At 50.5% G+C, this 22,810-nt stretch overlaps 1 protein-coding gene and 1 long non-coding RNA gene across 8 annotated transcripts in view; one reads left to right on the top strand and one right to left on the bottom strand.

The window, feature by feature from the left end:
• GRK5 (G protein-coupled receptor kinase 5) overlaps positions 1–7,460 on the top strand; it is a gene marked incomplete at its 5' end in the record, with an annotated part of 275,319 nt that extends 267,859 nt beyond the window's left edge. The window contains 2 exon segments of one of the 2 annotated variants that reach the window (XR_003551409.1): positions 104–171; positions 3,220–3,292. Coding sequence is in view for 1 of the 2 variants with exons in the window: in XM_006160398.3 (XP_006160460.1) it covers positions 40–171; positions 3,220–3,318 (231 nt within the window). 2 annotated transcript variants of the gene reach the window in all.
• A 4,024-nt stretch (positions 7,461–11,484) lies between these two features.
• On the bottom strand, positions 11,485–22,256 carry LOC102484968 (uncharacterized). Of its 6 annotated transcripts, none has more exons than XR_001371279.2 (4): positions 22,072–22,256; positions 17,193–17,463; positions 15,909–16,075; positions 11,485–11,921 (listed from the first exon to the last, which is right to left on the bottom strand). It is a non-coding gene; the product is annotated as an uncharacterized LOC102484968 (long non-coding RNA). The 6 variants fall into 6 exon arrangements; XR_001371280.2 differs by having other exon boundaries at positions 15,909–16,042; XR_336272.3 differs by having other exon boundaries at positions 15,909–16,013.
• Positions 22,257–22,810: the final 554 nt, after the last annotated feature.

The raw sequence follows: 22,810 nt of genomic DNA, 5'->3' as shown, positions 1-22,810 counted from the left end.
CCCAGATGACGGCCCCGTGTTTTTGCACGGCCTCTCCAGATGATAGAAACAGAATGCTTTAAGGAGCTGAACGTGTTTGGACCTAACGGTACCCTCTCGCCAGACCTGAACAGGAGCCACCCTCCGGAACCGCCAAAGAAGGGGCTGCTCCAGAGAATCTTCAAGCGTCAGGTGAGAGACCGGCACCCGTCCTTCCTGGCCTCAGCCCCGGGCCGGCCCACTTCCAGGCGAAGCAGGAAAGGCCTGTGGTGGAGGCCAGAGCTGCAGTCTGCCTACCGAGGGGCTCAGGGCCTAGGGCAGTAGCTGCCTAGAAGGGGGACTCCCAGCCTGTCCAAAGCCCCCATGCCTCTGTGCCTGACAGGATTTCCGGGGCAGAAGGGGCAGGGCCAGCCCAAAGTTTCCCCTGCATCGGGGTTTCTTTCCCTCCATGCTGCCGGCATTTGGGGCCAGTTCATCTTTGTTGTGGGGCTTCCTGTGCATCACAGGTGCTGAGGCGCACCCTGCCTCCATGCGTGAGAGGCAGTAGCACCTGTTTCCCCCAGCCACGACAGCTAGAGATGTCTCCAGTCTTGGCTAAATGTCTCTTGGGGGACAAAATCACCCCTAGTTGAGAGCTACCGCTCTGTATAGCCTTTTTAATTTTTTTTTTTTCTAAAGAGAGATTTTTGCTGTAGGACACATGCACTCATTGGAGAAACAGAGAGAGACAGAGAGACAGGAAGCGAGAAATCATTCCCCCAGGGGAGATGACCATGTTGCAATCCCTTCTCCTTCTTTTTCCTCTCGGGATTTTGAGTGCACACACACATACACCTGAGTTTCAAGCCTCTGAGTCCAGGACTCAAACCGCAGCCAGCCATGCTGGAGTCCAGCAACGTAACCATTATGCCATCTGTTACACAGGTCCCCTGCCTGTATAGCCCTTTGAGGACTCGAGTTACGTAGATGAAGATCTAATGTAGTAAAGAGCAGGGAGAGCTGATGTGGGAGGGTGGTTCCCATAGAACCATATAGTTGCTTGGGGGGGACCTCACTGGATGCTGTGGCCTCCTGTCGGCAGCCAGAGGAGACTTCGCCCCTCGGGAAAAGGCTTGTCCCCTCAGAGTCCATCCTGGAGTAAGGGTTGGCTTGGAGCACATGGAAGAAGTACTCTGGGAAGGACTGCAGACCCATGAGAGTGAAAGGCTGTGGCCTCACCCGCCTTGCACCCACAGCGGTGGCTACAACAGTACCCTCCTTTGGTCCCTTGGAAAGGCCATGGCCCCAGTATTCCATTCTCATGCTAGAGTTTGGGGTGCCCCTGCCCAGCCCCTCTCCCCAGGAGGATGAAGGAGAGGCAGGTGAGCCTGGTCCCCAGGCCCCTGGACCCAGCTCCTGCCCTCTTCAGTAGCAGGGATGAAGACAACTGTTCATGGGGGCTCACTGTGGAGCAGGTTTTTCCTGTTCAATCCCCGTAAAACCCTGGGTCTTTAGCAATCCCTTCATCCCACCAACGTGTAGCGAGTGTCTCCCGTCAATCTGAGGACTTGGCACCCCTGCCCTGGGCACCCTGTGGAAGTGTGAGCCCCGGGGTGTGCTGTCATTTCCTGTTTCATAGGTAGGGAAACCGAGGCTGAGGGAGACTACGGAATGTGCCCAGGTCACACATCTGGAGTAGCGGCTGGGGAGCAGGCATCAGGCTTACCGAGGGGGCGTGTAGGCTGGTGCTTCTGAGAGTATGGCTTTATTTTCAAATCCCATGAACGTTTCATACTGTCCTTATGCTCATACTATTCATTAATAAAATACAGTATTTAAATTTTTTCATCAAGTATGACTGAAGCTCAAGAAAGAAATGACTTCTCCCCTCCCCAAGTTCAGATCCAGACTCGGCGTGCCTTGGTTGGGTAGCAGTGTATTGAACAGCTCCCAGCCACTGCTTGTCTACCTGAAAATTCAGGGGAGAAATACCTGCCGCCTGGGGCGAGCAGGCGGTGTGGTGGTCAAGGTGCTGGATTCCCACATGGCTGACTCTGATTTGAGTCCCAGACCTGGTGGCTTGAAACTCAAGCCAGGCATGTATGTGTGCATGCCCCAAATCCCTCCCAATTCCAAGACCAGTTGGCAGTCAGAGGAGACTTTGTATCTTGGGGTAAGAAAAAATGGGGAAGAAGGGATTGTGCCATGACCATCCCCCCAGGGGGTGATTGCTCACTTTCCCTCTCTCCGTCTCTGACAAGTGTGCACGCCTTATAGCAAAAAACTAAAAAAAAAACCAAAACAACAACAAAAAACATTAATTGGGACCAGCAGGTGGCATGGTGGTTAAGGTGCTGGACTCCCACATGGCTGACCACAGTTTGAGTCCTGGATCTGGTAGCTTGAAACTCATGCAAGGTGCGTGTTCATGCGTGCCTAAAATACAAAAAGAATGGAGGAGAAGGGATGGCAGCATGGCCGTTCCCCCTGTGAGGGTGATTTCTCACTTTCTCTCTCTCCCTCTCTCTGTCTCTCTGGCGAGTGCATGTATCCTATAGCAAAATTTTCTCAAATAATAATTAATTAATTAAAAAATAATGAATAGCTGCTGCCCAGAGTCGTGGAGAGCACCCAGTGAGGTGGAGATGTCCTTAGCATGCTGCTGGCTCCAGCACCCATGAGACAAATGCTTTGTCTCTTTCCTCCTCCTCTGCAACTCGAAGGGCCCAGTGGCCGTGGGGGTATCGAGGGAGCGCCAGGGCAGTAAAGCAGCAGCTAGTCATTCTGAGGGCCTTTGCACACACGCGCTCATTTCACTCTGCCAGCCACCCTGTGAAGAAGCTCTTTTACCCCACATTACAGGCAAGGAAACCAGCGTCCAGGTCACTCAGCATGGCGGTGGCAGATTGAGGATTCTAGCCCAGGCAGTCTAACTCCAGCCATGCAGGCTAAACCAACGTGCTACTACGGGAAGGGCCACCTCCTTCCTTCCCCCCTGATTCAGGGTTCTCTTAACCCCATGGCTCTTCCCAGGCACCAGTAATGCTCTGTCATTTACAAACAAATGGAAAAGAAGCAATAGTTCTTCCCTGAGATTCCTTAAATGCACAGTGTTATTTTCTGGACCTGGGTCTGCAGGGGAGAATACCGAAAGCAACAGGGGTCGCTGGTCCCCTCTGTAGGGCCCCCTGGGATACGCTGGCCCTAGGGCTTGACTATGAGGACTGACTTTTGTATTCTCTCTCTCTCCCCGCACTGCAGCATCAGAACAATTCCAAGAGTTCTCCCAATTCCAAGACCAATTTTAATCACCACATAAATTCAAACCATGTCAGTTCAAACTCCACGGGAAGCAGCTAGTTCCGGTTCTGGCCCTGACGTCCATGGTGGACCACCCAGACCCTCCTACTTAGACACGGCACCAGCGGAGCTTTGCTCTGGCTGGGTGACTGGGGAGCCTCCGAGCCAGGGACGGAAACCGTCCACATCCTTGACGTACAGCCTCGAGGTTTCTCAAAGAAATCCCCACTCAGGTCTGTTTTCTGAGGCGGCCCCCAAGCCGGGGTGGATCGGATCTTTGTCGAACATTGCAATAGAAACCCAATGGGATACGACACCTTGCACGCATTTTAATAGCGTCATACCTAGAACTGAATTTTGTCTTTATTATTTTTAAAGAAAAGTTTTGTAAATTTCTCTATTGTCTCAGTTTACATTTTGTATATTTGTATTTAAATGAAAGTCAGACTTTGAGGGTGTATATTTTCTGTGCAGCCACTGATAAGCCATGTGTTTTGAGACATTTTAGAGGGAGGGAGGGGATTTACAAAAAAAGAAAAAAAAAATGTGACTCAAAACTTCCAGAGCCTCAAATGAGAAAATGTTTTTATTAAATGTAGAATGATTCACATTTCACCTTTAAAGGATTGGTTGTATTTCCCCACACCCCTCTATTACCTTTCCCTCCCATCGCTCTCACACTTCTGTTGGCTTACAACAGTCAGAATTAAATGTTCAAGACACACTTGGGTCTGCCTTTTGCCCCAGCTAGAACATCCTCAGTGGGTGCCCACGGAGTCACCTGGGGTGCCCCGCGCCATTGCTCTTCAGCCTCTGCCTCCGTTTTCCTCTGGAAGGTGGCCAGTGCACAAGCTGGATGCCTTCAGCCCAGGGGGCTCTGGGCCTTTTTCTTTCTAAGCAGGTCCTGACTACTAATGCCGGCAGTTTTCCAGAGCTTACGCTTGGAGATGTTTGTTTTATTTCATTTTTAAGGAAAGCATAATGATGACAAGGAGTAGTCACAGGACCCCAAGTGTCCCAAACCCTCCGGGTCTAGAAAGCATTGGGAAGAGAGTCAGTCCAGTCACCCTGAGTGACCATCTTCATGTCTATGGAGGGGGAGGATGGCTTATCCAGGTTCTTGGGCATTGAGCGTGTTCTCAGGGTCTCAAGACTTTAATGGAGCCTCACAATTTTGCTGGCCCATCTGGCACGGATGAGTTTGTCTCTCCAGGCAGATGGGATGCCTCAGGAGAGGCCAGGCCACCAAAGATGCTCATGACAAACTCACTGTTACCTCCCCAGGAGAACTGGGGCAGAGGCAGGATCTAATTGGGTATCTCAAAGCTTCAGCCCCAAGTAGCCCCGAGGGGACTTGGTAGCTTCATTAGACCGAAGTCCTCTAACAACAGTGCCTGGACCCTCGCCACATGGCTACCCAGCCTCAGGAGCTGCTGGCCACCCCCTGGCTGCCTCTAGAAGTGACGAGGTGATGAGGAGACGAGCAAATCTGCCCTCTCCTCCCTCCGGGACAGGGTGAGCTGTTGACTTCACTGCTCCCTTGCCTGGCTGAGTCCAAGGCATCTGATTTGGCTTCAGAACTGGTCTCAGTGCCCGGCAGAGCCAGGGTCTCTCACAGCGTGGGCTCTGCACTACCTGCCCTGGCACCACCTGCTGAAATGCAGATTCCAGAGCTCCAGACCTACAGAATGGGAATCACTAGGAGTGGGGCCCAGGAATCTGCATCCTTATAAAGCTCACCAGGTCATTCTGATGACCCTGGAGTGTGAGAACCACTGCTGTAAGCCATCAGCAGGGCTTGGGGTATGGTCACCCCCAACATCTCTGCCAGGGCGACTGGCAGCTCTGGAACGTGAGCTTTGAGGGAGGAGAGAACCCTCAGCACATCAGCCTCACGCCTCAGTTTCCATGTTCTCCCTTCAGACTAGGCCTATGGGTCCTGGGGCATGCTGGTAGGAAGGGACCTAACCTTTAGGACTAATGATTTTGAGGTCACTTTACAAACAAATGGAAAAGAAGCAATAGTTGGACTTCCCTGAGATTCCTTAAATACACAATGTTATTTTCTTCAAGACCAGCCCTTCTCATGGGCGGCTTCCATTGCCTTCCTGGGCTGAGTACAGACAAAATACAACCAGCCATACCCAGGCGATGCCGAGGAAAAGCTCTCTGATCATCTCTTAGACCCCCAAGCTCTTGCTGACACTCCTTTCTTAATGAAAAGAAGGACTGTCATTCTCTTAGGATGGTCACCAACCCAGCCACCACCCTACCCTGCCTTCCAGAAGGTTCTTTCCTTTTGCTCAATTCATAGTAACTCAACCCTTACCAAATAGATCGGTGTTGAGAAATATCTCTTTGTATGTATCAAAACCAATGCACCATCCATTTGCAGTAGAGATTCCCCAAGGAGCAAGAAAGAAAACACAAATCTGGCTACTGTGTCTCTAGGCCGCAAGAGCCCCAGTGGTCTCAAGCACAGGCCTTTGCATTGACTCGGAGGATAATTTAAGTCTTCCTTTATGTTGGCCATCTGTCCTCCTTGAGTGCCCATGGCGGGTGGGGACAGAGTCACTTGGCCCAGCATTCCTTTTGGCCCATCCATTGCGTTGTAGCAAGAGAAGTCTAGAATAGTGCCTGAAAACGAGCTCTTCTCCACTCAGTCCCCACATCCCTGTCCTTCCCCACTCACTCCTATTGATTTCTATAGCTGCATTTTTTTAAAGATATTTTTAAATGAAAAATGAACACCTCCTTTCCCGCATCCACCTGTCCAGGATAAGGCATATTTGGACAATGAGTGGATCTAACTCTCTAATGCATTTGAGCTCTTCACAGAAGAGCCTTTCTTGCTCCAAGTGTGACATTTTTCTCACTTGATGTTTGCTGACTTAGTGCCTTTGAGGTGAGACGCAGGGTCTCGCGGAAGCATCTGTTTCCACTTTTCAGGAGACAAGCTGCTGCCCCAGTGGATGGAGCAGCCTCTGCCATGATCTCCATGACTTACAAATGTTTATCCAGGCCCTCGAAGCTCCCAGGATATCATCCAGAATATCTAGAAAACCCCATCCCCATCTTTGTGGAAGATGGCATCCACATCAACTTGGTCTCCAATCTCTCTTGGCCTGGGACATCACTTTCTAAACCATGAGGCTCGAGGGCTGCTGACTTGCACAGTAGCTAAGTGTTGTATGTCTTGGGCAGCCATGGGAGGGTTTGCTTGTTCCCGAAATGCTTTGCTCATCTTGGAAGGGTGGGTGGTGGGGAGGTCTGTGCTGGGACACAGGCAGTGTGGGCTTGGTTATATGTACACTCGTGGGGACACATGTTGGTGTTGAGTTCTGCGGACACGCACATGGACACTGCCTTTGCACCTGCCTGGAAGTCCAGGTGAGCCCCTGAGGATGCTGAGGGCTGCTTTCCAGGAAGCTAGGAAGTGTTTATGCCTCTCCAAGAAGCCCAGCTCGCTGTTGAAATTCCTCCTCTTCTTCCACACCCTCTCTTGTCCTGGAAGGCTCAGGTCATCAGTTCCTGTCTCCCACCAACTTTCTCACTGAGCTGCTGATCTCAGTACAGTGGGGGCACCATGGCCTCCTTGAGTATCCCAAGGCCTTGCCAAAAGAAAATGGTGGCTTCCTGGACAACCGGACGTCTCTGAGAGGAAGAGGGTGGCGGTCGGCTCTTTTCTGGGGCTGCTGCGTAGTTGAATATCTGGCTGAGTACCTGGACCTTTCCAAGGGCAACCTCTTCGGGTTGTCTTCTGCCCTCGTAACCCAACACTCTGAGATAGGACCTAACTTTTTAGCCTTTGCTGTGGAAAGATAGTGAGTCTGAAATCTTCGTGCATCTGGAAGCGACGTAGCTGTTTAAGTTAGGAACAGCAGAGATTGCGCTTCTTCATGATCACAACAGACCACCCCTGGGAAGCCTCGCCCCTGAGGACCTTCTGTACCTGCTCAGCCAACCACTCGGCTGCTAAAGTGCAGATGAGTCCAGGCCCCACACAGGCACGAGGTGTCCCATCTGGCCTAAACGATTTAATAAAAGGGTGTGACAGGGACAGTGGTTTAAAACATTTGAAAAGCTAGTCTCCCCTAGGAGGAAAGAACACTTCCCCCTGAAAAGACGAATCTCGATCTCTTTTCCCAGCTGGAGAAATCAAGTTTGTCATGGATAAAAAGTAAGTGTTCTCAGTTAGAAGAGCTTAGTGGCTGTTTGTGTTGTTCAAATAATAATAATCCTTCTAGTATCCAAAGGTTTCTTTCTTTTTTTTTTTTTTTTTCAGGGAGATTTTAACATTGCTCAATGAAAATAGTTTCATGTGGGAGGTCATTCCTAACGATAACTATGGCTTTTGTTCCTCTGCTGCTCTGAGTCTGTGTATGTTCCGTCTACTATGTCACAGTGCTGCTGTACCTAGATCGAACCACTGTTGTTTTTTTTTTAAGAGAAATAAATTCCTTAATGAAAATTGCATCGCCTTCCTTCCCCTCTGCTGAGTTCTTCTGTTTCTTCTGTCTATAGCAGTCACCTCCCAAGATGCCCGTACCTGCTGCTGTCACCTGGAGGCAAGGCTTGCCCCAAAGTCTACCTTCCTTCAGAGAGATAGTTCAGCACCCCTCACTCTGGACCCCACAGGTGGCCCGGCTCATCTCCTTAGCCAGGGCCTCGGGCTGCCGTCCCAGCCCTCCCCAGGCTGACCAGCTTCTCATCTCAGACCCAGCAGATGGCTGCGGAAGTGGTTCAGTCACTTGGCACCAGGCAGGGGCAGGGTAACAAGGGCCCAGGTCACCCCAAAGCTGGATGGGGGGGGACATTCGTGCCTCTCCCAGGCACGTCTTATGTAAAGGAGGTAGGGTCTGCAGAGGAGGGCTTTTCTGGCTCTTCGGCCTTCTCTGGGCCGGTCACGTTCTGGAAACTGGGGTGCCCGGCAAGGGAAAGGAGAGTCCTAATTTAGGACTTCAGACCTCGTAATTTAGGAGTGGGACTTTGGACTCAAATGAACTCTGTCGACTATATGACCTTGAGCAAAACAGCCTCAGTGTCTCTGCGGAATGGGGTGATACTCCACAGCAGGGGTCCTGGAGGACTTGGCGAGGACACGTGGAGAACAGTCGCCCTGGCTGGTTCTGAATCCCATCCGAGCCTCGAGCCGGCCTGTGGTCTTGACCTGGCACTAACCACACCCCAGCCCGGCGCAGCCCAGCCCAGCCTGAGCTAGTAGCTGCTCTCCCGGCAGCACTTGGCTGAGGCAGGAGCAGCCGAGTTGGGAGTCAGGTTTGAGGCTTGTTTCTGCCCCACTCCCAGCGCGGGGCCTGGGGCCCATACCATGTGTCATAGAGAAGTCGGGAACTGCAGTGACGTGCCCCCTTGGCTCCCACAGCAGGTGTCTCTCCTCAGAGGAAAGGCTGGGAAGAATCTGCTTACTGGGAGACTCGCTTTGGAACTGAGAAAGGGGCTGGCGTGGGAAGAACACTGTACCTGTTTGGAAACGGGCTGTCTTGGGATGGGGTCAACTGAGGACCTGGGGCACTTCCACAGCCGGGGGCGGGGGTGTTTACTGAGCTGTGGGGAGACTTCACCAGGGAACATGGAGGGGTGGAGAAGAAATGCTCTGGGCCTCAGAATAGAGGGAGCCATCAAGGCTGGGGGGCGCCTGCCTGCAGGGCCTTATGCTGTCTCTGGGACTTTCTCCTACCACTCCGGAAACCGGGCTGCCCAAGCCAGCCTCCCTTCTGAGACATGGAGTCTGAGGGAGAAAGTCCAGGCCCCACAGGGAGGGGCCCACCACGGCTCCCCTCAGCCACCTCGCCTTTTACACCACTCTGCCTGCAACTTCAGCCCCTTCCCAGACAGACGGGGCTGCTGGATAGGAGGGATGCCCACCCCTCACCTCCTCCGCCTTTCCAGGCTCCTTTCCCTCCTTACCCCAGGCAGCTGTGGTGGGTGAACGCACTGAGAAGTCATTGCCTGTCACTTGTACATTTCCAGGCCACTCGAGGGCACCGGCTGTCTCTCTGGGAGGGGTTTATTACGAGTCTTGGAGTCTACCTGCCACCTCTGGGGACCACGAGCAAGAGGAAAGTTGGACACTGAAACTAGCTGGTCAGGGCTCTGGGTACCAGCTGGTCCCTCAAACCGAGCATGCCCAGCCTGGGGTCAGTGGTGATGGAGCCCCGACCTGGCCTGGCTGCCTTGGGAGGGACAGCGGGAAAGCGGCCCGTTTACCTTGCTCCCTATTCAGTCACGGGACAAGTTTTACAATCTCGCTTTTATTTCTTCCATGAGCACACGCGAGAGAGACAGCAGCCCCCACGGGTCTCGATGTTGTGACCTGCCCAGCCTCAACCAGCCCGGACTGTGGGCAGCACATGCCGGTTGTGCTCAGGGAGGCTGTGAACCGGCACCGTCCCATGTGGGACAGCTCACGTTTCACCACGGCCCGCGGCTCAGAGCCCAGTGTTACTGTGCACCCGCCACAGCTGTCCTTCCTTACCTGCAGGGGACAAGTTCGAGCCCCAGTGGGTGCTCGAAACCACAGTGTGGAGTTCTCTAGAGACTTGAGTTTATCCCTATACACGCATGCCTATGGCGCAGTGAGAGGTTAATGGCAATAACCACAAATAGAACAACTATAACAAGGTTCTGTGATAAAAGTTTTGTGAATGTGCTCTCTTTCAAACTACCTTCTCGTTCTCTACACCCGTTTCCAGACCACGGTTGGCCACAGGGAACTGAAACCATGGAAACTGAAACCGAAACCGCAGTTAAGAGAGGGCAAGGGTGTTGTCCTCAGGGTGATCAGTAAAGCCGCTGCCCTCTCAGAGTCTACACTTGGGTTTGAGGGGGAGGGAGGGCATTGGCCACCACTGGTAGATAGACCAGGAGGCACCAGAGACACCCCCTTACACTCTAGGGAGCGCTGACTAACCTGGGTCCCTTGATAAACTGGCCTGGGGGGAAGGGGCAGGGGTCTGCATTTCCAACAAGCTGCCAGATGTTGGCTACCACTGGTCTTAAACAGTGGACAGATACAATCCACGATCATACTGCCATTTTTTTTTCTTTTTTTTAGAGAGGTTTTTGCTATAGGGCGCATGCGCTTGCCCGAAAGACAGACAGAGACAGAGAGACAGAAAGCGAGAAATCACCCCCCAGGGGGATGGCCACACTGCAGTCCCTTCTCCTCCATTCTCCTCTCGGGATCTTGGGCACGCCCGCACACGCACCCGCGTGAGTTTAAGCCACCGGGTCCGAGACTCGAACTGCGGTCGACTACATGGGAGTCCAGTGACATAGCCATTACGCTAACCGCTGGTCCCCATACTGCCATTTGTTAAGGTTTTTTCCATATGGCGCATGAGTTCACTGGAGAGAGACAGTGAGAGGGAAAGTGAGAAATCATGCCTGGGGCAGATAGCCAGGATGCAGTCCTTTCTCCTCCATTCTCCTCCTGGGATTTTGGGCATGCGCGCACATGCACCTGGCATGATTTTCAAGCTGCCAGGTCCGTTACTCGAACCATGGTTGACCATGTGAAAGTCCAACACTTTTACCACTATGCCACATGCTAGCCCCACTATGTATTTTAAATGAAAGGATAAACCAAAAGTGGGGGGTAAGGTGGAGAAAGTTACCTACAAGGAGAGGGGAACAGGTATGGAACCGATACAGGAGTCAGACTTCTCGGAAAGAGCCTTGTTTTGTAGATTTGACTTTGGAAGCATGACGAAATCAAAAGCAAATCTGGGTTTAGTAGGGAGAGACTTACTGGAAAGGATTACGCAGGCAGGAAAAGGGCTACTGTCACAGCAAGAAGGGATGCGACCACTGCAAAACGGAGAAGTGTTGCCGTATAGTCAGTCTGCAATCACCTCAAGGGTTTTCTTTTCCACAGAACTCAGTGGCGCTCGAAAGTCAAGTGGTGTGACTAAGTTGACCCGAGCATGTGTCCCCTGAGGTCAGCTATGCTCAGGTGGGCTGCCTGCTGATTCAGGCTGAGAGCCAAGTCCAGGGTCCAGGAGAAAGAAGCTTGACCAGAGTTTGGCTGATGATTTTGCTCCAAAGATCCGTGGGCTGACCATCCAACTGATTGCTGATGGGGCAGAGAACGGGAGTCTGGAGGGTCTGGCCTTGTTACTGATAAATGAGGGAGCACCCGGGGGCTATAAGTCATGGGGAAAGGTGGGTTTTGGCCGTATGCTGTTTTTTCAGAATGCGAGGAGGTGAGTAGAATTCTTTAATGTCACAGTTTTCCAGGAATACAGGGCCCAGATAAATTTCAGCACTGTCACATGTAAATGTTTTAGCGAATTATAAAACACAACTAAAAATTTAAAAGCAATTGCTAAAAAGTGAAGATAAATGGAATGAGTAAATCTACATGTATAATTGATTGCATAATCACAAAGATCATTTCCAAGTGGCTTTAAAGGGCAGAAATAGGGCCAGCGGAAGGTGGGAGGTTAAGGCAGCTGAATCCCACATGGCTGACTGCTGGTTCCAGTCCCAGACCCAGCGGTTTAAAAATCATGCCCTGCAAGTACACGCCCAAAATCTCAGGAAGAGCATGGAGGGAAAAAGATTGTAGGATGGCCATCCGCTCGAGGGAGGGGAGATGATTTCTCACTTTCCTTCTGTCTCGTGTGCCTTATGACAAAAACCTAAAAAATAAAAAGAAAAAGTAATCTGATACTAAAATGTATATTGAAACGTAACATATCTAAAATAGTCCAAACAACTTTGATAAAGAATAAAGTGGGAAAACTCACAATACATATTTAAATAAATGTAAAAAAAAAAGTCATGAAACAGAACAGAGTCCAGAAATAGACCTACACATACACAATCAATTGATCTTCACAAATGTGTTGAAACAATTCAATGGGCAAAGAAAAAAATTTTTTTTTCTTTTCTTTTTTTTTGGAGAGGTTTTTGCTATAGGGCGCGTGCGCTCGCCAGAAAAACAGAGAGAGACATAGAGACAGAAAGTGAGAAATCACCCCCAGGGGGGATGGTCACACCGCAATCCCTTCTCCTCCATTCTCCTCTCGGGATCTTGGGCACGCACGCACACGCGCCCAGCCTGAGTTCTAAGCCACCGGGTCCAGGACGTGAACCGCGGTCGACTACGTGGGAGTCCAGCGACATAGCCATTACGCTAACTGCTGGTTCCCAAGAAAAAAATTTTTAACAGTTGCTGGTGGATCAGCTACACACCTGTATTTAAAAACTGAACCTCCTGGGAGGAGAATGGAGGAGCAGGGATTGTAGTGTAGCTATCCCTTCTTGAGGAGAGGCATTTCTCACTTTTTCTTTCACTGTTTTTGTGGGTGATTTTTCATTTTCCCTCTCACTGTCTCTCTCTCTCTCATGCACAAGTACATGCACCCTAAGGCAAAAAAAAAAAAAAAAAAAAAAAAAAAAAAAAAAAAAAACATGCAAAGTAATGTAATCTGTTGGGACCAGCAGATGGTGTAATGGTTACATCGCTGGACTCCTACATAGTCGACCACAGTTCAAGTCCCGAACCCAGTGGCGTGAAACTCCTGTCAGGCGCGTATGTGTGTGCCCAAAATCCCAAGAGGAGACCGGAGGAGAAGGAACTGTGGTGTGGCCATCCCCCCAGGGAGTGATTTCTCAGTTTCTGTTCTTCTTCTCTGTCTCTTCAGTGAGCACGTGTGCCCTATAGCAAAAATCTTCTTTAAAAAAATAATAACCATCTGCAGGACCAGCAGATGGTATAGTGGTTAAGTCACTGGACTCCCACGTAGTCAACCACAGTTTGAGTTCTGGACCCAGCCGCTTAAAACTCACATCAGGCGCTTGTGCAGATGTGCCCAAAATCCCAAGAAGAGAATAGAAGAGGATTGCAGCACGGCCATCACCTCCCATGGGTAATTTCTCACTTTCTGTCTCTCTGTCTCTCTGACGAGTGTATGTGCCATTTAGCAAAAATCTCTCTCTCAAGAAAAACAATGTGACCTGCCTCCTACACACCCCAGCCTGAGCCCCTGCTCCCCTACTCCTAGAAACCATCAAGTGCATAAGGCTAAACTCTAGGTCTGATTTTGGGGCTGGCCCCAGCACTGAGTGTTGGAGTAGAGTTGTTTCCGGCATTGCTGTCCCAGACCCTCCTAACTTGAAAGAGCATTTGTCCTTGGCTTCAGCAGAAATCCTACAGGAACAAACAACTATCAGCGAGGATGGTTCCCGGAGGGCTGAGTGCCCTGGCGCCGATGGGTTGCAGGGTGAGGGGTGCCTGCCTGCCCAGGCCCTCCTGCCACATTCTTCCATGCTGTCCTCCACCCTCTACAGCTGCTGTGGGCCCAGTGGCAGACACAGATTCCAGGGGTCCAAAAAAAGGGGACCCAGCATGTGGGCACCAACTGCTCCATAGTGACCTCTAAACCCCGGTTCTTTCCCCACCTCTACCTTTGTCTGCACTTTAGAAACATCTAGAAGAAAGTAATGTGGGTGGAGAATAATAATAAAATATGAACAGCTACTATGTATTGGTGTATCTAGCACCAGACTCAGTGCTATTTTTTAAGTATTTAATTTTACATATTGATGTATGTATTTATTAATTTATTTTAATTTGACCAGAGAGGAGGGAGAGAGGGAAAGTGAGAAAGCAAGGCTCTAGGTCTGAGACTCAAACTGTGGTCAGCCATGTGAGAGTCCAGTGCTCCGAACCACCACGCCCCCTGCTAGCCCCAGGCAGTACTATTACCGTTCCCATTTTACAGATAAAGCAAGGAGCAGAGCCTGGATAAAATGCTGGTCTCTGATACAGCAAAACTCTTTTTGTTTGTTTCTTTGCCTGTGTTTTTTTTTTTTAAAAGAATTACTTATTTTATTTTTATTTAGTATTATTATTTTTCAACTTGACCAGAGAGACAGAGAGAGGGAAAGTGAGAAAGCAAGCTGCCAGGTCTGAGACTTGAACTGTGGTTGGCCATGTGGGATTTCAGCACCTCAACCATCATACCATCTGCCAGCCCCCAAAGTCATGTTCCTGACCCCCACTCCATGGCATCAGCATGTGGAGTCTGGATGACAAGATATTTGCAACAGCTGGGCAGCAGCTGGCATCCGAGGGAGCGTACTAGCCTGCTAGGCAGCCTGAGCAAAGCACCATAGACTTAGACAACGGGGGTGTATTGCCTCACCGTTCTGGAGACTAGAAGTCCAGGATGGAGAGGGAAGCTGGAATAGAGATCTGCAGGTCTGCAGTGCCTCCAGGTGGCAGAAGATGCTTGGGGCAAGGAGGGGCTCCAAAGCCCACATTGATGGGCTTTATAATCGGGGAGAGGGTCTCCCTCAGGAAAAAGCACCTGGCCAGGTGGAAGCCCACAAAGCTGGGTGCACCAGAGCAAGGTAGAGAGGTGCCCTGATTCTTGCTTCAGGGCTGGGAAGAGAGAGAAGGGTCTTTTTCTTTCTTCTTCTTCTTTTTTTTTTTTTTTTTAAGAGAGATTTTTGCTATGTGGCATATGTACTTGCCGAAGAGACAAAGAGAGACAGAGAGACAGAAAGCAAGAAACCACACCCCCCCCCCAGGGGGGATGGACATGCCACAATCCCTTCTCCATTGTCTTCTCAGGATCTTGGACATGCATGCACATGTGCCTGGCATGAGATTCAAGCCTCTGGCTCTGGGAGGCAAACTGCAGTCCACCGTGTGGGAGTCCAGCAACGCAGTCATTACGCCACCTGCTGGCCCTTCCCCACTGATTTGGGTTTTGTTTGTTAGTCTGTTTCTTTAGAGAGATGTTTTGCTATAGGATACAAGCACTAGCAGGAGAGAGAGAGAGACAGAAAGCAAGAAATCATCTCTCCCCCCACGCGGGGGGTGGCCACACCACAATCCCTTCCCCTCCATTCTCCTCTTGAGATTTTAGGCATGCACGCGCAGATGCCCAGCATGAGTTTTAAGTCTCTGAGTGGGACCAGGACTGGAACCATGGTCAACTATGTGGGAGTCCAGCAACATGACCATCATGCCACCTGCTGGTTCCTCCCCCCCACCCGGCCCCCTGACCCCGTTGAATTGCTTTGACACTTTTGTGGAGATGAATTGTATACGTGTGGATCTATTTCTGAACTCCTTCCAGAGAATGAAGAAGATTGCCCAGTTCGGAGGCTGCCCAACTCAGACGTGTGCCCTCTGGGAGACATGAGGGAGGCTGCAGCTGATTAGCAGCTGCTCACCTGGAGACAGGAGGGAGAACCCGTATGTGCACTGCAAGGACTCGAGTTGGGGGAACACAGTAGGGACCACCCATGGAACGTGAAAAGCCACCGGGTGGTCACACTGAATCCCTCGGGGGCAGACGGTCTAAGCAGCTCAGACCCTTCTACAGAAGCTGGGATCCTGGATTGCCCTCATGGGTACAGGTGGCTGGGTCGGAAAACGAGACCAGCTGCTATTGTGGCCACGTGTTTGAAAGGTGGGTGGGAAGGAGGTCGATAGGCTCTGGGACCAGTCCCCAGAAAAGGGTAGCCTTTGAGACAAGGAAACATGGCCTGGCCTGGGATACGTCCTTGGGGAGCCCCCTGGGAGGGGCTGCCTCTCTTGGATCTTTGGGTTATGGGAATGTGTTTGAGGTGCGGTTACTCTGGGACACACAATCCCTCCATGTCCTCACCTTCATGAATGTCTGTTACAGATGCAGAGCTGGCTCCAGGCTAGGGGCGGATGGGAGAGCAAGGGTCTCAGGGCCTTCCTCTGGAGCCCCTGCTGCTGAGGTCATCTGGTGGAAGTGACAGCATTCAGGTGGTTCTAGAGACCAGGCAAAAGCCAGTGGCGGTAGGACTGGAGCTCGAGACAAGGACAAGTGACCAGGAGAGGTCCATGGTGTCAGTCTATAGGTGAGGTCAGACTCCTGCTGGCAGGGGCACCCCAGCCCCAGACTCCCTGACCAGCCACCTAGCCAACGTCACTGCCACATCTGCATCCGGGGCCATCCTGGGGTGCCTGACCAAGGTGGCTCCTTGGGTCCATCAGGGCCCCTGTGCTCGGTCTCCTAGCCTCAGCCATGACCTGAAAGTCCATCAGACTCTAGTCAAAGGAGCACTTAACAGCAGTGTTCGCATCATTATGGAATGGGGACCAGAGGCGCCTCTGGTGTCTTGGGCTAACATTGGACGAGTTCCTTTTTCTTCTTCATTTTTTTCTTTTCCTTTCTTTCTTTCCTTCCCTCCTTCTTTCTTTCTTACTTTCTTTGTGCTACAAGGCACATTCACTTGTCAGAGAGAAACAGAGACAGAGAGAGTGATGGAGAGGGAAAAGCACCTGCCGTGGGGCATGGTCACGCCACAATGTCTTCTCCTCCCTCTCCCCCTCCTTTGGGGATTTGGGGCACCCTGCACATGTGCCCATTGTGTTCCTTAAGTCGCCAGCTCTGGGACTGGAACCACAGAGTTAGCCATATGGGATCTAGCCATATATTACCCCATGCCACAGAGCCAGCCAAGACCAGTCCCTTTTTTCGAAATGTGTAAGGATCCGGGCCCAGAGCCCCAGAAGCCCTTCATGCAGTGTGGGGAGGAAAGGCGGAGACAGACTCCAGAGCTGACTGGCTATGCCTGTGGTGCTCATAGACATGTTCCCAACACGGACATGAGGACACGAGGCCAAGAACGCACAGCGTGTCCTTCCCAGATACACTGGTTACCGAGCCCCACCCCCGGATTGCATTTGTTGGCTTTATGATCGTGTAATTACGTGCAGCAAACCCAGCAATGTTACACATTAGCTCGATTGGCTTTGACCGACGTGGAGTAGTGTATCTACCACAGGCAAGACCAAGGACGCGTCATTGCCCTGAAGAGCTCCCCTGTGTCCCTTTGCAGTGAACAGCCCTCTCCCAGCCCCGACTCCTCCACCACCCCCTAAGAACCACCGATCTGATTTCTGCCACAGTTTTTACCTTTTCTAGAATTTTTATGTATTTGGAATTGAATGCTATTCGACCTTCTCTGTCTGGCTTCTTCTCTTCAGTAATGTTTTGGGGTTCACCCAGCATATCAGCGGCACATCCTGCTTCTTTCTGAGGGATATTCCACTGTATGGAAGCACCGCACTTAGCTGATCAGCTCACCTGCCAGTGGTTCTTGCGCAGGTACCAACTTGCCCCCACGATGAATGAAGTGGTCATGAGTGTTTGTGTTGTCTGTCTAGATGTGAGTTTTCATTGCTCTCTGGAAGTAGAACACAGGGTGACGTGGTAAGTGTGGGTTCTGCTCCACCAAAAACCGCTAACTCCCTTCCAAGTGGCTGTGCCGTGCTGCGTACCAGCAATGCCGAGTATACCCCAACGCCTCAGCCGCCCCGTCAGGAGGGGAGCGAGTGAGTCTCATCTAAGGGAGGTAGCTGTGTTTGACTTTGCTGTTACTGCTCATTAAAATCTTGCATTTGGGGGACCAGCAGTTAGTGCAATGGCTATGTTGCTGGACTCCCTCGTAGTCGACCGCGGTTCGCATCCCGGACCTGATGGCTTAAAACTCACCCCGGGCGCATGTGTATGCGTGCCCAAGATCCTCAGAGGAGAATGGAGGAGAAGGGATTGTGGCGTGGCCATCCCCCCTGGGGGGGTGATTTCTCACTTTCTGTCTCTCTGTCTCTCTCTGGCGAGCACATGCGCCCTGTAGCAAAAACCTCTCAAAAAAAAAAAAAATCTTGCACTCGGGAGACAGCAGATGGCATAGTGGTTGAGGGGCTGGACTCCCACATGTGATCTGAGTCCCCGACATGGCAGCTTGCTGTCTCGCTCCCCCCCACACACACACACACACATACAACCTTTCTCTCTGTCTCTCTCTCGTCAAATTGAAAATAAATAATTAATTTTAAAATAATCTTGGGACCAGCAGATGGCGTAACGGCTACATCGCGGGACTTTCAAATAGTCAACTGTAGTTCAAGTCCCAGACTTGGATGCTTAAAATCCTGCCTGGCACGTGTGCATGCATGCCCAAACTCCTGAGAGGAAAATGGAGGAGAATGGATTGTGGCATGACCATCCTCCCCCACTCCCCAGGGGATGATTTCTTGCTTTCTGTCTCTTTGACAAGCACACATGCCCTAGAGCAAAAATCTCTCAAAGAAACAACAAAAAACTCACACTCAGGCCAACAGGTGGCAATGAGGTTAAGGCGCTATATCCCACATGACCGACTGTGGTTCCTGTCCCGGACCTGGTGGCTTGAAAATCACCCCAGGCACATGTGCGTGAGTGCCCAAAATCTCAAGAGGAGAAGGGATTGTGGCACGGCCATCCTCCCTGTGGGGCGATTTCTCACTTTCCTCCTATCTCTCTCTGTCTCTCTCCGGCAAGTATACACATCCTATAGCAAAAACTAAAACAAAATAGAACCTCGCACTCTATGGAGTTATACAATGACTTATAGATCTCATGTGCCAGAGATGAAAATAATTCTACTCAGTAGAATAAAGAACCCTAAATATTATGCATTTTCAGAACCAGCACTTGGCGTAATGGCTGTGTCGCTGGACTCCCACATAGTTGATTGTAGTTCGAGTCCCGGACCCAGTGACTTAAACTCACACCAGGCGCATGTATGTGTGAGAAGAATGGAGGAGAAAGGACTGTGGCGTGGCCATCCCCCCTGGGGGGTGATTTCTCACCTTTGGTCTCTCTGTCTTGCTCTTTCTGGTGAGCGTATGTGCCCTGTAGTGAAAACCTCTCGGAAAAAAGAAAAAAAGATGGGTTTTCATGGCCCCATAGATCATTAACTAGTTTTTATTTAATGTCACACTTTCATTCTGATAGTCCCTATTTTTGTTTCATTAATAGACTTAATTTTTTTAAAGGAGTATTTTATTTTATTTATTCATTCATTTATTTTAATTTGACCAGAGAGAGACAGAGAGAGAGAAGGGGGGGTAAGAAAGCAAACCACCATGTCCGGGACTCGAACCATGGTTGGCCATGCAGGAGTGTCCAACACCTTAACCACCACGCCATCCGCTGGTCCCTAGTAGACTTTATTTTTAAGAGCAGTTTTAAGTTTTGGGGATGCAGGTGGTGTGGTGGTTAAGGCGCTGAACATTCCCACATGGCCAGCCATGGTTCAAGTCCTGGACCTGGTGGCTTGTTTTCTCACTTTCTCTCTCTGCATGTCTCTCTGGTCAAAATAAAATAAGTAAATGAATAAATAAAATGAAAAATATTTTTTAAAAAAGGAGCAATTTAAATTTTCAAAAAAACTGGGCAGAAAGAGCAAATATTTCCCTCCTCTTCTGCCCCCAACACCAAGTCTCCCTCTCATCAACACCTTGTATTAGCGTGGTGCTGTGTCACAGTTAATAACTGATGCTGGTCTATTAACTGAAGTCTGTCCTTTGTGCAGCATGTCCATGGTTTTGACAAATGCGGGGCACGTGGCCACCACTGCAGGGTCACGCAGGACATGATACTCCAGATCCTCCGTGTCCCACCTCTTCGCCCCTCATCCCCTCTCCCCACCTCTTGTGATAACCCTTCTAAACGACTACTAATGCCCAGTTTTGCTTTTTGAACCAGTTTGCCTTCTTTCTAGTTCCCACAACAAGGAATGTGTAAATGCATGACACACGTTTACTGTATTTTTGTGTGGGTGATTCATTTAACTTTTTGGCAATTATGTTTTGGCAATGGGAGAGCAGAGGAAAATGACAGCAGAGAGCACGCGCTTTCCAAACGGAACCTTAGCACGGTTTCTGGTTTTCCTCCCCCATGAACTACAGCAGCACGGAGTCAGGACTCACTTGTTCGTGGCCTCGATATAGAGCCTAGAGCTCGGCACAGGGAGGGCTTAATTAATGCTTATTGGCCCAGTCGTGGATGTGCACACTGGTAAGAGGCTGCTGCTTCGCAGTCTGAGGCCCCACGGGAGGCTGGGGGGTCGATTCCTGGCCCACCCTAAAGCCGGGCATTGTGGCACGTACCTGTAGTCCTGGCAAGAGGAGTACTGCACAGTAAAATGATGTCTTTTAAAAAATTGTGGTTGGGGGGAACCAGCAGTTAGCGTAATGGCTTAAAACTCACGCCAGGCGCGTGTGCGTGCGTGCCCAAGATCCCAAGAGAATGGAGGAGAAGGGGTTGCGGTGTGACCATCCCCCCTGAGGGGGTGATTTCTCGCTTTCTGTCTCTATGTCTCTCTCTGTCTGTCTGGCGAGCGCACGCGCCCTATAGTTTAAAAAAAAACTCTCCCAAAAAAAAAAATTGTGGTTGGGGCCAGCAAGTGTCATGGTGGGTGGACTCCCACATGGCCAACCACAGTTCGAGTTCTAGCCTGGAGGTTTGCTTTCTCACTTTCTTTCTCTCTCTGGTGAGCACACATGTCCTGTAGCCAATTAAATAATAATAATTATTATTATAATTAAGTAAGTATTCTTTTTTTAAATTGTTGTGGGCTAGCAGGTGGTGCAGGGTTAAGGAGGCTGGACCCCACATGACTAACTTCATGGTTCGAGTCCCAGACTCAGCGGCTCAAAAATCACACTGTGTGCCTGCGGTGCATGTGCGTATGTGCCCAAAATCTCAAGAGGAGACTGGAGGAGAAGGGATTGTGGGCTGGCTATCCTCTCTGGGGGATGATTTCTCACTTTCTCTCTCTTTCTCTCACTCTTTGTCTCCAGCAAACACATATACCCTATAGCAAACTTAAAAGAAAAATTTAAAAAGGTGACTAAATAGAGAAACATACCTTTTTTTTCCTTAATTTTCATTGTTCCCAAGCAGTGGTTTGAGGATTACATAATAGGCTCAGGAAATGGCAGTGAGTAGGCCCAGCTGCCTTGTAAAGCAATTCACATCTAAGACTCTTAGAATGATCCGCAGCCCACCCAGGTCTGCTTGCATTCCCCACACGCGGTGCAGCAAAAGTACCAACTTCATACACTCACTGAGCACTCAGCCTCACTAAGTACTCACCACTCTGTTTTTGTTTGTTTGGGGTTTTTTTTTTTGTTTTTTGTTTTTGAGAGGTTTTTGCTATAGGGTGCATGCACTCGCCAGAAAGACAGAGAGAGACAGAGAGACAGAGAGACAGAAAGCGAGAAATCACCCCCCCAGGGGGAATGGCCACACCACAATCCCTTCTCCTCCATTCTCCTCTCGAGATCTTGGGCACGCACGCACACGCGCCCGGCGTGAGTTTATGCCACTGGGTCCGGGACTCGAACTGCGGTCAACTACATGGGAGTTCAGTGACATAGCCATTACGCCAACTGCTGGCATGGGCACCACTCTGAACTCTGTGATCCCAGACATTAAAGGTAGTCGGGAGCAAGCTCTGTCCCTACCCTCCAGGACAAGATAAGGAGGAGGGGACGAGAAGCAGGAGCACGTGTAGCAGAGTAGGAAGCGAGAACACATGTATTGAGGTTCTTCCGGAAACTCGAGTGGGACTGGTCTCCCTGTCGCGGACTGTGGGAACCAGTGCTTTATCTATTTAACGAACTTCCCCACCCTTTCTTCTTCTTTTTTAAGTTTCCGTTTGTTCTACTGATCAGAGAGAGAGAGAACACACCGCTAGTGGGGTTTTGTGTGAGCCACTCCCAGCTTCAACAAGCCCCAGATCAGGCTTGGACACTCAGGGGTCTCCAGATGTGAACCTGGAACCTTCTCATGTGGGTCAGCCTCACAGAGCATAGCATTTTACCACTGCCACTGTCCGCCCTCCACCCCTTTTTTCTGATCACGGACCCTCTCCTTCTGGCTGTAAGGGCAGACACGGGACCAGGCCTCGCTAACTGAAGTACCTTTTGTCTGGCAGCACCCCGCATCAAGCATATTAACCCACCTGGGCTGATCAGTCCCACGTCTTCCCTGGAGTTGATACAGGGACACACAGAAAGAAATCCTTCGGCCGCCTGCTGCCTAGGCTGAGCTGCCGCTGCTGTCCAAGCCTCCTGTCACGTGGAACAGGCTCCCTGCAGCCAGAGGGCCATAGTCCATGCACAGAGGGAGTGAGCCCTGGCAGGTTTGAACCCTGGCAGGTTTGAGCCCCAGGCTTCTGTCCCAAAGGTTCAGGTCCCTGAAGCATTTCTTTAATTTCACAGGGTCTTTTCTAGGCTCGGGAATCAACAATTCCTCTTGCTATTTTTTAAGTAGTCTGAATTTATTTGCTGTCATTTGCAACCTAAAGAATCCTGCTCTGATACATTCTCTTTACTGAAATCTTTTAATCACTGAGTATAAGAGTCACTGAAGCTAGACTTCATGAGATTTGGGAATGTGGCTGGAAGAAAGAAAAACAAAGACGAGCTAAAATAAACATACAAATAAAAATATAAAATCCCAGCAGTATTATTTACATTGTAGTCTGTGTACTCCCTGGATTTGTGAAATCCAGATGTCTAGGGTGGATAAAGGGAGGGTGCATGGAAGGTTAGAGGGGAATGGAAGGAAGGAAGGAGGGAAGGGTGGGTGAGAGGTGGAGGGATGGTGGATGGGTAGGGAGGTGGGTGGAGGGATGGAGGGTGGGCAGGGAGGTGGGTGGAGGGATGGAGGGTGAGTGGGAGGTGGAAGGAGGGATGGAG

The sequence above is a fragment of the Tupaia chinensis genome, unplaced genomic scaffold (assembly GCF_000334495.1).
Source record: "Tupaia chinensis unplaced genomic scaffold, TupChi_1.0 Scaffold000683_1, whole genome shotgun sequence".
Lineage (NCBI taxonomy): Eukaryota > Metazoa > Chordata > Mammalia > Scandentia > Tupaiidae > Tupaia > Tupaia belangeri.
Note: the sequence above shows the minus strand (reverse complement) of the source record. Positions and strands in the feature narration are given on the sequence as shown.